The sequence below is a fragment of the Panthera tigris genome, chromosome C1 (genome assembly GCF_018350195.1).
Source record: "Panthera tigris isolate Pti1 chromosome C1, P.tigris_Pti1_mat1.1, whole genome shotgun sequence".
NCBI classification, from domain to species: Eukaryota; Metazoa; Chordata; class Mammalia; order Carnivora; family Felidae; genus Panthera; species Panthera tigris.
The window spans coordinates 200894658-200908128 of NC_056667.1; the positions used below are offsets into that span (position 1 = coordinate 200894658).

Genomic DNA, 13471 nt, shown 5'->3' on the forward strand with positions numbered 1-13471 from the left:
ATTGTTCATTGCTCAATGGAGAAACTCCATTTTCAGAGTTCTGTCAAATTCCCTTACCTTTCCTTATATGTCATTATGGATCAGGGTACCAAATTGAAAGAGAATAATACAAAACCCCATTATCTTAGCGTTTTCTTCACAGACCAAAAGTAAGGTCAATGACCCTGAATTCCTCCAACAAATTTTTAAAAATTAACATTATTTAACAAAATTGGAAGTATAGATTTCAAAGTTCACTAAAGCATATGAAAAATTAAAAAAAAAAAAAAAACCTTTAGTGTTATTTCTGTTTCTCTCTATACAATTTCTCCCTATACAATTCTAAAACATTTTGATGCAGTTTGGATTAAGTACATGAAATTTTACTTCAGATATTGAACATTTCCTTAACCATTTCTACTAGCCATCTCTCTTTCCTCTAAGGAAAAAAAAAAACAAAACAAAAAAACACCCTGACAAAGTACAGGATGTAAAATTTGCAGAACCAACAAAACTTTTCTTTAATCCCTCAATTTAGTCCATTCCCAGGTCTTGCACTAAACAAATTAACAATTATCTACTTTTGTACATTCATCATAGTATCAAGGTTTGCCCTATTCTGTTAAGAGGAAAAAAACTAAGTTTCTTTTTCAGTATGTAGCACTAATCAGTAACAGTTAAACTTTCTATGAATGTAGGACAATGAGGTTTCTTTGAACTCTGTAATGCTAATTCCCTATCAAAGGAATATTGGTAAGACAAGGTATAACAAAACCAAATTATTCTTTAAGCATATCCAAAGAGATTTCTCTTTCCCTAACTTTTTTCACAATTATTAAAATTACTGGTTCAACTTTGAGAATTCTATGAAACTCAATCAATAATATTGGTAAAAATGTTTCTGTACCCTGTACACTTATTTACATGCACATATTTTAGGTACTGCTTTAAAAACATCTTCTCTTTAAAATTTTTTTAATGTTTATTTATTTGAGAGAGAGAGAGAGAGAGAGAGAGAGAGAGAGTGAGGGAGGGGCGGGGAGGGGCGGAGACAACAGAATCTGAAGGAGGTTCTAGGCTCTGAGCCGTCAGCACAGAGCCCAACGTGGGGCTCGAACCCACGAACGGTGAGATCATGACCGAGCTGAAGTCGGATGCTTAACCGACTGAGCCACCCAGGCACCCCTGCTTTAAAAACATCTTTATCTAGAGGGTGTTCTGTGGTAAAGAAAGCATGCTAAAACATAAAACCACTACTATAAAATAAAAGAAAGAAAACTGTTAATTCCTGCCAATTTGCATACTCTTGGAAACACACATCCAAAATAAAAACATTACTTACTTTTCAGTGACTTTTACTGAAAAACCCTATGTAATAACAATTCACCTTTATTCTGATCCTTGTGCCAAAGGCAATGCACTCTTCTTGGGGAACTACTCATATTCTGCAGCTATGCCCGTTCTCCGGAAGCCATCACCTCAGCTAAAGAAAATATAAGTGTGCCTTTTTAAAAGAATCCAATTTACGAAGTTAAAATTAAAAAAAGAAAGCAATCATTTATACAAAAAGATAAACTCTTTTTGATTATTTAAAAACCACAACGTATCTTACTGAAAACATTTAAAATGTAACGCTCAAGATACACACATATACACACAATCAAAATGAGGGACTTCAAGGCCTACACCTTATCAATTTGTGTCTTGGGATAGTTCTCTCTGCTACATTTTGAAACTAAGAAGGCAGTGAAAAAGAGTATATTCTTTGTTTACTTTATAAACATTGTTACATAATGATGTCCGAAGTCTCAAAATACCATTTCCATGATGTGTTGATACACATTTTGAAAGGTGAGTAAATCTGGAGTTTTTACTTTTCTTACAAAACTAACTTCATGGGTTTGTTTCTCAAATTTAGGCTAAGCCTCAACTTTCCCTGAAGTTCTACCCAAACATCTTTCACGATCTCCTTGAACGCTAGCTACAGTACCAACTGTAAATTCATTTGTTCCCTTACTAAAAAATGATTGAGCCACTTTAATTTGATGGCACCGTGGTAAGAATACAAAATGAAGATGATACCATTCATGCCCTCATTAAGAGGCTCCCAGGCTTCTCTACATATTCCTTCTATACTCATTTAGGCAAAAAAATTTAGAATCAGCTTTACCCTCAATCTCACTCATCTAAAACCCAGCCTTTTCATAGCTGCTATCCTAATTCAGAAACTCCTCATTCTGCCATCACTCTCACCTAATATTTATTATGCAACACTTACTAACCATAGTGCTAAGTGCCACGCATGAATTATCTTATTTAATTTTCACAATAATCTTAAAGGCAAGGATTATTATCTCTATTTTACAGATGAGGAAACTGAGGCTTAGAGAATTTATCCAAGGATACAGATTCATTAAGAGACAAAACAAAGTCTAACACCAAAACCCATGTTTTGTTTTGTTTTTTTTTTAATTTTTTTTAACGTTTATTTATTTTTGAGACAGAGAGAGACAGAGCATGAACGGGGGAGTGTCACAGAGAGAGGGAGACACAGAATCAGAAACAGGCTCCAGGCTCTGAGCTGTCAGCACAGAGCCCGACGCGGGGCTCGAACCCACGGACCATGAGATCATGACCTGAGCCGAAGTCGGACGCTTAACCGACTGAGCCACCCAGGCGCCCCAAAACCCATGTTTTTAACCACTATCACAATGCATCCTCATCAATGATTTGCAGCAACAATCACTTTTCAGTCTCCATTGTCTCAGGATTTCTCCATCCAATGAATCCTCTACTCTATAAATACCTTTTGTAAAGAACTACTCTTTATTTCTTAACAAGTAAAGCATGCACTATTTGTCTCCTTAACTTTCTCCTGGGGCGGGGCGGGGGGGGGGGGAGGGGGGAGATGTGCAAGGAACCTGTCTTACCTTCTTTTGTACTAGAACAAATACAAGCACTTAGTAAGTGCTAAATATTTACTATTGATGCCAATTCCCTATCATACATTTTTTGTAAATTTTATTCTACCATGGTAAGAATACTTAATATGGTAACAAAACGAAGTGTACAATATGATATTGTTAACTATGGGTACAACATTGCACAGCGTATCTCTAGAACGGCTTGTCTTCATCTTGCTTAACTGAAACTTTCTCCCAAACATTAACGGCTCATCACTAAGTATAAAATAAATCCAAATGTTTTTCTGTATCTGGTACTCATATGCTTCCTGTATTTATTTCCTCTTTTTCAACACAAATACTGTTCTACACACACAAATTATTAAATTTTAGTATTTTCTCCCACATCCACCACCAACTTACTTAAATATGGAATTTTCCTTTAGTTTTTGAAACCTCATACCCTCCAGTCTCGTAGTTTAACCTGCTGTTAAAATATATAAACCACTTCTAAGAGCTTTCTTTCCTAAAAAGATCTATAAAACAAATGCACAGAGATAAAATTAATGTGTGACTAAAAGACAGGAGTTGACCTAAAGTTTATCTCCAACTCAGAGTCTAAAATCTGAATGATTTTATAACTTAAGAATGAGTAAAATCATCCACAGCTGGAAAACTCTTGGGTTTTTTTTTCTTTTGTGTCCTTGAATTTGCCTGAAGAGTGAAAAGGTGCTTGTCATCAGATGACAAGGTATAAGTAAGCTGGTGTTTCTGAAAGACAAGATGTTCCTAAAACAAGCTCCAGTTTACTTATTCACTCGAATTCTTGAGAAATAGAAATGAAATACCTCCTAGCATATGTTCTAATAAAAGACAGGCTTTAAATAATCACACAATATATAATTACAAGTTCTAAAAAGTGATACAAATATAAAGCACAAGGCATGATGAGACATTATAATAGGGTACCTGATTTAAGACTTGGGGGTAGAGGGTAGAAAGCATCGAGCAAAAGTTAGGCTAATACTGAAGAACGACTTAATTGGGGATGGTCATGCTCGAACAAACCAGGCAACTACAACAGCATGTGCAAGGGCCCTGTAGTGGAAAACAACTTGGTGTGACTAAGGAAATGAAAAGTAATGTAGCTAGAGTTTAGTGAGAAAGAGGAGGCTAGAGCAAGATGAAGCTGGTGAAGCTGGAAAAAATCAAATTATACAGAATCCTGTAGACCACAGGGATTTTTAATTTTACCCTAAATTTAATAAACGTTTAGTGACAGGAAATCCACAGAAGAGTTTTAAGCAGAGAAACAACATGTCACTGTTGAATGCAGAAGTGATATGGTTTATTTGGGTTCAGAGAGGAGAGCAAAAGAAGGAAGAATGAAAGAAAATAGGGCAGACAAGAGAATACTGAAATGATTCAGCTTATAACAATTACAATAACAATACTTATTAGCTATTTATCGTGTGTCATGTGCCATTTAATTTTCAGAACAATACAATAAGGTGATTATTATTCCTATTTTACAGATGAGAATACAGGGAACCAGTGACATTAAGTCCAAGTGAAAGAAGATTGTGGCTTGAGGGGTGCCTGGGTGGCTCAGATCATCATCTTGCAGCTGGTGGGTTCGAGCCCCATGTTGGGCTCTGTGCTGACAGCTCAGAGCCTGGAGCCTGATTTGGATTCTGAGTCTCCCTCTCTCTCTGCCCCTCCCCCACTCATATTCTGTCTCTGTCTCTCTCTCTCTCTCAAAAATAATAAATGTTAAAAAAAAATGTTAAGATCGTGCCTTGAACTGGAAAAGTGATACTGAAGATGTACAGAAATAGATTCGGACATACAGATGACCCTTGAACATAGGTTTGAAATGCACGGACCTATGTATACGTGGATTTTTTTGATAAGCACGGTACTGTAAGTGTATTTTCTCTTTCTTACAATTTTCTTAATAACATTTCTTTTGTCTAACTTTATTCCAAGAATACAGTATGTAATAAACACAGCATACAGAATATGTACTAACTTTATGCTATTAGCATTCCACTCAACAGTAAGCTATGAGTAGTTAGGTTTTGGAGAAGTCAAAAGTTACACATGGATTTCCAGCTGGAAGGAGTCAGTGCCCTCCACCCTTGCATTGTCCAAGGGTCAACTGTATTGGATATAGAATAAATAGAACTTAAAGATTCATGGGATGAAAGTCAAGAATGGATCTCAAGTTTCCAGCTTATGTAAGTGAATAAGTGAATATGCCGTTAATGAAATGGCATACTGAAAGACAAAGAATTTGGGGAATGGAGATCGAGACTTTGGTTTTAGATATATTATATTTGAAATTCCTAAGAAAAAAATCCAGTGGACATATCAAGCAGACAATTGGTTATTTAGATCTTGAACTGAAAATAAAGGGAAAAGCCTAGAAGTTAAAATTCTTAATCATCAATATATAGATGGAATTTAAAGCTTAGGGCAGAAGAGGTGAATAAGACCCTAGCACTAAACCCAGATATTCCATTTGACTCCATCGAACATCTCTCACTAATCATAGATTACTCTGATGTCACCAGGCTTTTTAGTCCTCATTCTGTTGAATTCAACAGAATTTAACACTACTGATTGCTTCTTTCATCTCGTTTACAAAAGACTTGTCCTCCTCTATACAGTTATTAAACACCAAGAATCCCTCAGTGCTCTACCCTAGATGCATTTTTTTTTTCCAGTACTACACTCTCCATAGGCAATTTCATCCATATCCATAGCTCCAGTTAACTATCAACACGCCAGGTGACATATATACATTAATTCACATATTCTGCCCAGAACTCTCCTCTGAGCTCCAACCCAGTACATCCAACTGCCTCCTTGACACCCTGTCTTAGACATCTTGTACAGTTAGAGACTTGTAGACTTGTCACATACTGCCACCCCAAAAAGGCATTTACCCAGAGCCAACATTTTGAAAAGGATTACCACAAAACCACTACAGGCCAACTCTCCAGAACACAGGATTTTGTTATCAATGATCATTTCCTTTCACGGATCAAGACCTAAAGCAGGTAAACCTGACAACCTGATCTGATAGCTAGAAGATGGAGAGCAACCAAATGCACGACAAAAATACAATTCATGTCTTTTAGCGAGAGATGGTTAGCAGAGAGAAGAAGATGAAGAATGGTCAAGAGTGAACGTCCAAGGCCTGATGGGTGTACGGCAACGGAAGTCACCTGAAGAGACAGCAGGCCCTGCTAAGGGGCGAGTGGCGGACGACGACAGCCCCCAGCGAAAAGGGGCCAGGTTTGGATTGCGGAGGAAGAGCGTGACAGTAAAGACCAGGTCAAAGGAGAGGAAAAGCCTGGGGGGGAACCCAAGAGGAGTACCTGTGAGGCCCAGGGAGCGTCCTGGGGGTGGGGGTGAGCTAAACAGCAGCGGGGCGAACTCCAGAAGAGTGAACGCCGAGTGGGCGGACCGCAGGGGGCGGGGGGAGGAGGGACCTGGGGAAAACGGCTCAGTTGAGAAGCTCGCCGCCGGGCCCGCCTTACCTGTGCTTGCGGGTCCGGAGCCCTGCAGTAGCCTGCCGGAAGCACAGAGTCCGCGCGGAGGGGGAGGAGCCGGGGGGAAGGAAGGAAGGGACACCAGGCACGAAGGAGAGGGGCCGCTCGCTCCCCCTACTCAGGGAGAGCGGCTGATGGCGGGAACTGTGACCACACGCAAACACGCACGCACGCACGCACACTCGACGCGACCGGACGAGGCGCGTGCGTGCAACCCTGCAAACTCCGCCTTCCCTACGCCTTCGCCCCGCCCTAGCACGGAGCGAAGTCTCGCCGAGACAGTCCCGCCCCCGCCTGAAGTAGTACGCGTGCGCACTTTCCGCTTCAAGCACTTCGGACTTTCCGTCATTTCCCCTCCTACACAGCCCAGTTGGGCATGCGCACTGCTTGTCCTCCGAGACGGCCAGGCTTTTCCCGCCCTTCCCTGGCCTCCGGAGGAGAGTCAGAGTTCACGCTCCTCTCTGGGGCTACCTGCTCGAAGCCAGAGGATGCGGGGACTAGTAGGTGGCGGACGTCCTTCTGGCCAAGAATCTTAAGGGGCAAAGGACAGACTTTGGGACTATTAACTCCACCAAGAGCCAGGAGGCGGGAAGAGGTGTGTGGGCGGGGTCAGGGGTGAAGGGTCACAGGGCTGCGAAGGGGGCGGAGCGAGCCGGAGGCGGATGGCGGCTGCGGCGGCTCTTCATCTTTGGCGGCAGAGTCACTGAAGCGGGGACGCGGGTCAGGAGCGTCCGGCAGTGGGAGAAGAGCGGCGGCCGCTCTCAACATGCACAGCCTGGCGACGGCTGCGGTGAGTGGCTGGGCGTTCCGGCCTGGGCCCAGACCCCGTCCTTAGCCCGGCTTTTCGGCCTCCTCTCCCAGGTCCCCGTGTCGGGCCCGGTGTCCCAGCTCCTCCTGCCCTCAGTCTGCGAGGCCCGGGCCCTTCCCTCTTGGCGCCTTCACTCTGGTGGAGCCGGCCCCCACTTTCCTCTCCGGTCGGCTCTCGCAGCCTCCTGCGCCGCGTATCGCGCGTTCTTTTCCGGCCCCGGGGCCTGGTCCCGCGCCGGAGCGCCTCCCTCGCGGCCGGGGCAGGCCATTCATTGATTCATTGCGCTGACCAACAGTCTCAGGGTGCCGGTTGCGTGCTGGGCGTCGGCGGGGATGAGGGGGAATTCCGTGGTCAATCTGACACGGCCCTTGCTCTCGGAACTCGCTCGCTGCCTGGGCGCTTCGCAGCGGGAAAGACATGGCTTCTAGCTCACACCACTTGTTTTACAGGTGGAAAATCTGGGACCGGGAGAAGTGAACACCTATTACGTCTGACTTACGGCTCTCTGCCCTTAAAACCTTTTTCACACATCTCATTTAACCAGGGCGATCTTTTAATAAGAAAAACGGATCGTGTAATTCACCTGTCTGAAGTAGTTCTTGGACTTTCCACGGCGTTTAGATAAAATCCAGACTCTTTGCTGTGGCCTATGAGGCCCTGCCTATACGATACGGCCCTTAGGTTTGCGGTCTGGTCTTATGTCATTTGCTCCGTAGGCTCCAGCTGCGTTGGCCGCCTGCCCCTTCTTATACCTGCGCTTTTCTACTTCACTTGCAGTTTCTGATTCTCTATTCTTGGGATGCTCTTCCCACGTACCACCCCCCATTGCGCGCGCACGCACACACACACACACACACACACACACACACACAGCCGGCGGGTGTAACTGGCTCGGCTTCCTTGGGTCTCTGCCTAAATCTCCCCAGAGTATCCTTCTCTTGATCACTCTCCTTAAAGAGGTTTTGTAACCCCTAACTTTTCTCTCTTAAAATATCCTTCTCAGCGTTTATCTCAATTTGTAATTTTTGTATTAACTTACCTGTTTGTCGACTGTCTACTTCTTGAGGGCAAGGACAGAGATCCTATGGATCTTGTTTACATGGTTACCCCAAGTGCCAAGACAGTTCCTAGCACAAAGTTTGGTCTCAAATACTTAAATGAATGAAAGAGTATAGATGAGGGAGGTGACTACTGAGAGCACATAGCCATAATGGGGAAATGAGATCATATGATTTGAGCACACTCTTCTGAATACCAGTTGTACTTTTTTTGTTCCACTAGGGTGAAGTGACTTAAGATGATAATACACTGGAAGTGCATTATCAGGCAAAATGACATAAGTACTAAATAGAGAGCAAAAAAAAAAAATTGCTTTAACTTTAAATATAAAAAGTGAGGGGTGCCTGGGTGGCTCAGTCGGGTGAGCGGCCAACTTCAGCTCAGGTCATGATCTCGCGGTCCGTGAGTTCGAGCCCTGCGTCGGGCTCTGTGCTGACAGCTCAGAGCCTGGAGCCTGTTTCAGATTCTGTGTCTCCCTCTCTCTGACCCTCCCCCATTCATGCTCTGTCTCAAAAATAAACATTAAAAAAATTTTTTTAAATAAATATAAAAAGTGAAAAAGTATGCTGAATGTGACTCAGCTATAGTAAACATTGTCACTTCTGGGGCCAGTGACATCTCTGCCTCCTCTCACTGTGTTTCTAAGCATTTGTAACTACTCAGAGTATCCACTCTCTGCGTTACATCTTTCTATTAAGTGATTGCAATTTCCCCAGCTTTTTTGTTTCTTCTCCTAAATTACACATGTAATTTGGGAAGAAGCAAGTCAGAAGATAAGGTTGCTGCTAGTAGGGGAGGGACAGGTTACCCAAGGGATTCTTGTAAGTTTGGCTTGTCCATTTCCCACAATCTGTGTCTTCTCCAGGCTTTGGTACCAAACTGCTCTTTTCTCTATGACTATCCAAACTCTGTACCTATTCAGTTCCTTTTATTTTCACTTATCCCCTAATGCATCTTTTGAACAATGATTAAGGTTGTGATTCATTACTTATAATAGACACTAAATATATGTTTCTTCAAATAAGTTACATTGCTTTACATTGATTTAAAATCTGAGCTTTTAGGGGCTCCTGGGTGGCTCAGTTGGTTGAGCATCTGACTTCGGCTCAGATCATGATCTCACGTTTGTGGGTCTGAACCCCATATTTTTGTGAGTTTGAGCCACACATTGGGCTCGGTGCTGACAGCTTGGAGCCTGAAGCCTGTTTCGATTCTGTGTCTCCCTCTCTGCCCCTCCACTGCTCGTGCTCAGTCAAAAGATAAAATTTTTAAATAAGTTAATAAATTTAAATTTAATTTAAAATTTTTTAATTAAAAAAAATCTGAGCTTTTAGATACATTTTCATCTGTTATGCTATTGGGAATCACACAAAAGATCTGACAAGTTGCTTTGTACCACTCATTCACTAGACTGTTTGATTACTGAGGAAACTGAAGCATAGAAAAGTTCAACCACCTCTTTCCCAATCTTTCATGCCTTCTATTAGACTAAACTGCCTGTATTATTCTGATATGCGTAAAGGAATAGTCATGGTGTATATTACTGGAAATTGAGAAGAGTTTAATGCAACACTACCTTTAATCTAAGCCCACTGAGAAATTTTTTTTTTGCTGAATGATGAAAACCTATACCTGTGTATGCCTTTATCTCTTTTTTAAAATAACAGGTAAAGCATTAGTTCAGCTAGGGAGATAGTACTATCAAAGGAGAATGTGATCACATGTGAATGCAGGATTTTATTCACTAGAGGGAAGAATTGAGATAATTTGGAAAGTATCTTAAATTTTGAGTCTTCAGTAGTGTATTATGCTAGAGATGTACAGTATGGTATATTCTTGTCATACTTTACAGAATACATTTTAACATTGTCATTATTGCCACCATAAAATATAATTTCTTTCTCACATCTGTGAAATAGGGACAGAAATGCCACACAGGATTATTCTAAAGATGAAATGCGAATAACAAAGTGCTCAGTTGTTGGCCAGATACACTCATTGGTTAAGTGACTTGCTCCCAGACTTCAGCCTTGGGACTATAATTCCTGCCTCAGCAAAGTAACAAATCACCTTGTTGTGGACCTTGGAGGTTGTTTCAGATTAGTAGAACTACAGATTTTCACATATTGTGGGTCTTTGATGACTGTTACGCTAGTGATCTAAAATAAAATAGCCAAAGGTAAGCCTTTATTTGAGAGATGCATTGGGTATGAATTTTTTTAAAAATTTCTCCACTAACTTCCACTGGTGGTCTTAGTATCCTTAAACCCATGTTTTTCCCCTCACTTTCCACGTAACCAGTAGCATCATCAGTCAGTTTACATCTTTTTGTTGAAGCTGTGCTGGATTCCCAGGTGCTCTCCTGTTTGGCCAGTAAAAGGAACATTGTGCACTCTGAGGGATCTGATTTAAATGCTGTCTCCTCCCATGTCTCCTGTTGAAGTTTTAAGCAAATTGCCTAACTTCTCTTTGCTTATTCACTTCAATTTTTAAAGGGGTGTTTTGAAGAACATCCTGGCCCTTCTAAAAATATGAAGATAATTAAGCTAATTTAATATTTCCTTTGGCACTGTTTAGAAAGTGTGTTTTCTTGGAGTATCATCATTATGCAGACACCAAAGCCACATGTTAAGTCATCTCCAGATTTAGGAAAGTAATCTCTTTCAATCTTGTGACATTTTTCTTTATTCACTGTCCCATAATTATTGGTAGCAAAACCAACAGGTACTTTGGCTCTTGAATATAAAGTTACATTGAGAGGTTTGGTTATTTTCTGTTTTAAAAAGCCATCAATACCAATTTTTTAACTGATGATGGGGGAAAGTCTTATTTTGCTCCCACTTAAGGATAACGTGGGTCTTTTTTTTTTTTTTTTTTTTTTTTGAAGTCTGAAATCTCTTTCTCCTTTTCACGTGGAGTTAAGATCTTTCAGAGATAGATGACGAACTATCAGTACCCTGTGTGACACTTAAGAGTTTAGCCTTTGATGACTGACTTTGGTAAGTGTCTTGCCTTGTTAAGCTTTGTTGAAAGGAAAAATTTACTTGAAATACATTTTTCATATCCAAACCATTAAACAGAAGAGAGGAGGGTGATTCTCTCCTAAATTTTGGTAATATAAACATTTTTTAAACTAATCTGTTGAAAGGACCACTAACTTTAAGGAGGTTATACCTAAAAATGTACAGTTCTATATGATTTCTAATCTTGGAAGTAAGTGTTGAGGATGATAACTAATAGTCCAAATCATACTTCTCATAAATGACTTTCTGGTTTCTGTAATTGAACCCACTGTTTATCCAAGTCCAACTATTAATGACCTGTATTAGAATAGAATGTTAAACTCAAAGTTCTGTATTGAGTTCTTAAAAAATAATTTCTTCAACTTGGAAGGATCATTGTGATTTCAATCCTACAGACTAGGGTAGGGCTTACTGATTGTATAAAGAAGTAGACTACAGTTTGAGTTTAATTCCAGCATACACTCACAGTGTGAATTTGAGTCTGCTAAACCTCCCTGAACCTGTTTCCTCTTTGAATTCTGAGGTAATCCTCAGTGACTGGTACATTGGTATAAACATACTATGTTTTGGGGTGCCTGGGTGGCTCAGGCAGTTAAACGGCCAACTCTGGATTTCATCTCAGGTCATGATCTCTCCGTTTGTGAGTTCGAGCCCCTGTTGGGGCTCTGTGCTGACAATGCAGAGCCTGCTTGGGATTCTCTCTCTGCCCCTCCGCTGCTCGTGTGTGTGTGTGTGTGTGTGTGTGTGTGTGTGTGTGTGCGCGCGCGCGCGCGCTCTCTTTCTCTCTCTCTCTCTCTCTCAAAATAAATAAACTTTAAAAAAAGTGTGTTAAAAAAAACCAAAGTATGTTTATGTTCAATATATGTTACCTCCTCTATAATTTCTAGAAAAGGCAACCCTATTCTATAGTGGCAGAATGCCTATCTGTGATTGCCTAAGACTGGGTGTGTGGTTTACTGAAAGAAGTACCAGAGAACTTTTGGGGATGGTGGAAGAAGTCTGTCTACATGTATATATATATACTGTTTATTTTTGAGACAGAGACAGAGCATGAGCAGGGGAGGGCAGAGAGAGATGGAGACACAGAATCCAAAGCAGTCTCCAGGCTCTGAGCTGTCAGAGCCACCCAGGTACTCCTAAAGAAGAGGTCTAGATCTTGATTGTGGTGGTGGTTACTCAGGTATATAAAGTTCTCAAAAGTCATTGAAACATGGGGTGCCTGAGTGGCTCAGTCGGTTAAGCGGCTGACTTCGGCTCAGGTCATGGTCTCGCGGTCCGTGGGTTCAAGCCCCACGTCGGGCTCTGTGCTGACAGCTCAGAGCCTGGAGCCTATTTCAGATTCTGTCTCCCTCTCTCTGACCCTCCCCCGTTCATGCTCTGTCTCTCCCTGTCTCAAAAATAAATAAACGTTAAAAAAAACAAACAAACAAACAAAAAAGTCATTGAAACATACACTTAAAATGGGTCCACTTAAAATTTTATGGAAATTAACCTCAATAAAATTAACTTTTTAAAAGAGCTCTTAGATTAGTTTCTCAGCAATAACTAAGAGCTAAATAAAGTAATTTCCAAGATTTGAGAGCTGCCTGGGACTTTATGGTAATTGTTCCCTTATTTTGCCAATGATAAAATTAAGGCTTGCCAAAGTAAATGACTTATACTAGGTCACACAATTATAGAAATGGCAAAACTGTATTTTGAAGCCATTTCTGGCTTCCAGTGCAGTGTGCATTCCACTTATTGTGCTTGTGTAGTTACATGTAAATTGGGGTCTTTTCTATTCTTTCACTTGATAAACAAGTTCTTAATTCTGGATCCATGCATAGGTTACATGGGGTCTATGAATTCTTTTAAATTGTGTGTAAATTTTGTGTAGAAGAAATTATGTGCAAAACAATTTGCAATTGCATGTTTTCCTGAGGAAAAGATCCATAGATTTCACGTGATCCAAGAAGTGTTGACCTGGTTAAGTAGCTGGCTTCAGTTCAGGTCCTTCAGCTCAGGTCATGATCTCACGGTTTGTGAGTTCAAGCCCCACATTGGGCTCACTGCTGTCAGCACAGAGCCTGCTTCTGATCCTCTGCCCCCCATGCCGTGCCTCTGTGCCCCCCACTCTCTCTTTCTCTCCCCCCACTCAAA

The 13471-nt window shown here is 41.3% G+C and overlaps 2 protein-coding genes across 10 annotated transcripts in view; one reads left to right on the plus strand and one right to left on the minus strand.

Moving 5' to 3' along the window:
• The window catches only part of USP37 (ubiquitin specific peptidase 37), a 99384-nt gene extending 91291 nt beyond the window's left edge, over positions 1–8093 (minus strand). For 2 of the 6 annotated variants that reach the window (XM_042995333.1, XM_042995327.1), the window contains exons 1-2: positions 6431–7101; positions 1322–1462 (exon numbers count right to left, since the gene is read on the minus strand). The gene's annotated coding sequence lies outside the window, so the exon portion shown is untranslated. Of the gene's footprint in view, positions 1–1321; positions 1463–3851; positions 3981–6268; positions 6292–6430; positions 7102–7833 lie in introns of those variants that run through there. The other 4 variants (XM_042995329.1, XM_042995331.1, XM_042995328.1 and 1 more) reach the window with 4 other exon arrangements.
• The window catches only part of CNOT9 (CCR4-NOT transcription complex subunit 9), a 29315-nt gene continuing 22639 nt past the window's right edge, over positions 6796–13471 (plus strand). For 2 of the 4 annotated variants that reach the window (XM_007086125.3, XM_007086126.3), the window contains exon 1: positions 6796–7037. In XM_007086125.3, coding sequence (XP_007086187.1) covers positions 6819–7037 — 219 coding nt within the window. In that variant the 5' untranslated portion in view covers positions 6796–6818. Of the gene's footprint in view, positions 7038–7082; positions 7233–7608; positions 7700–13471 lie in introns of those variants that run through there. The other 2 variants (XM_007086127.3, XM_042995334.1) reach the window with 2 other exon arrangements.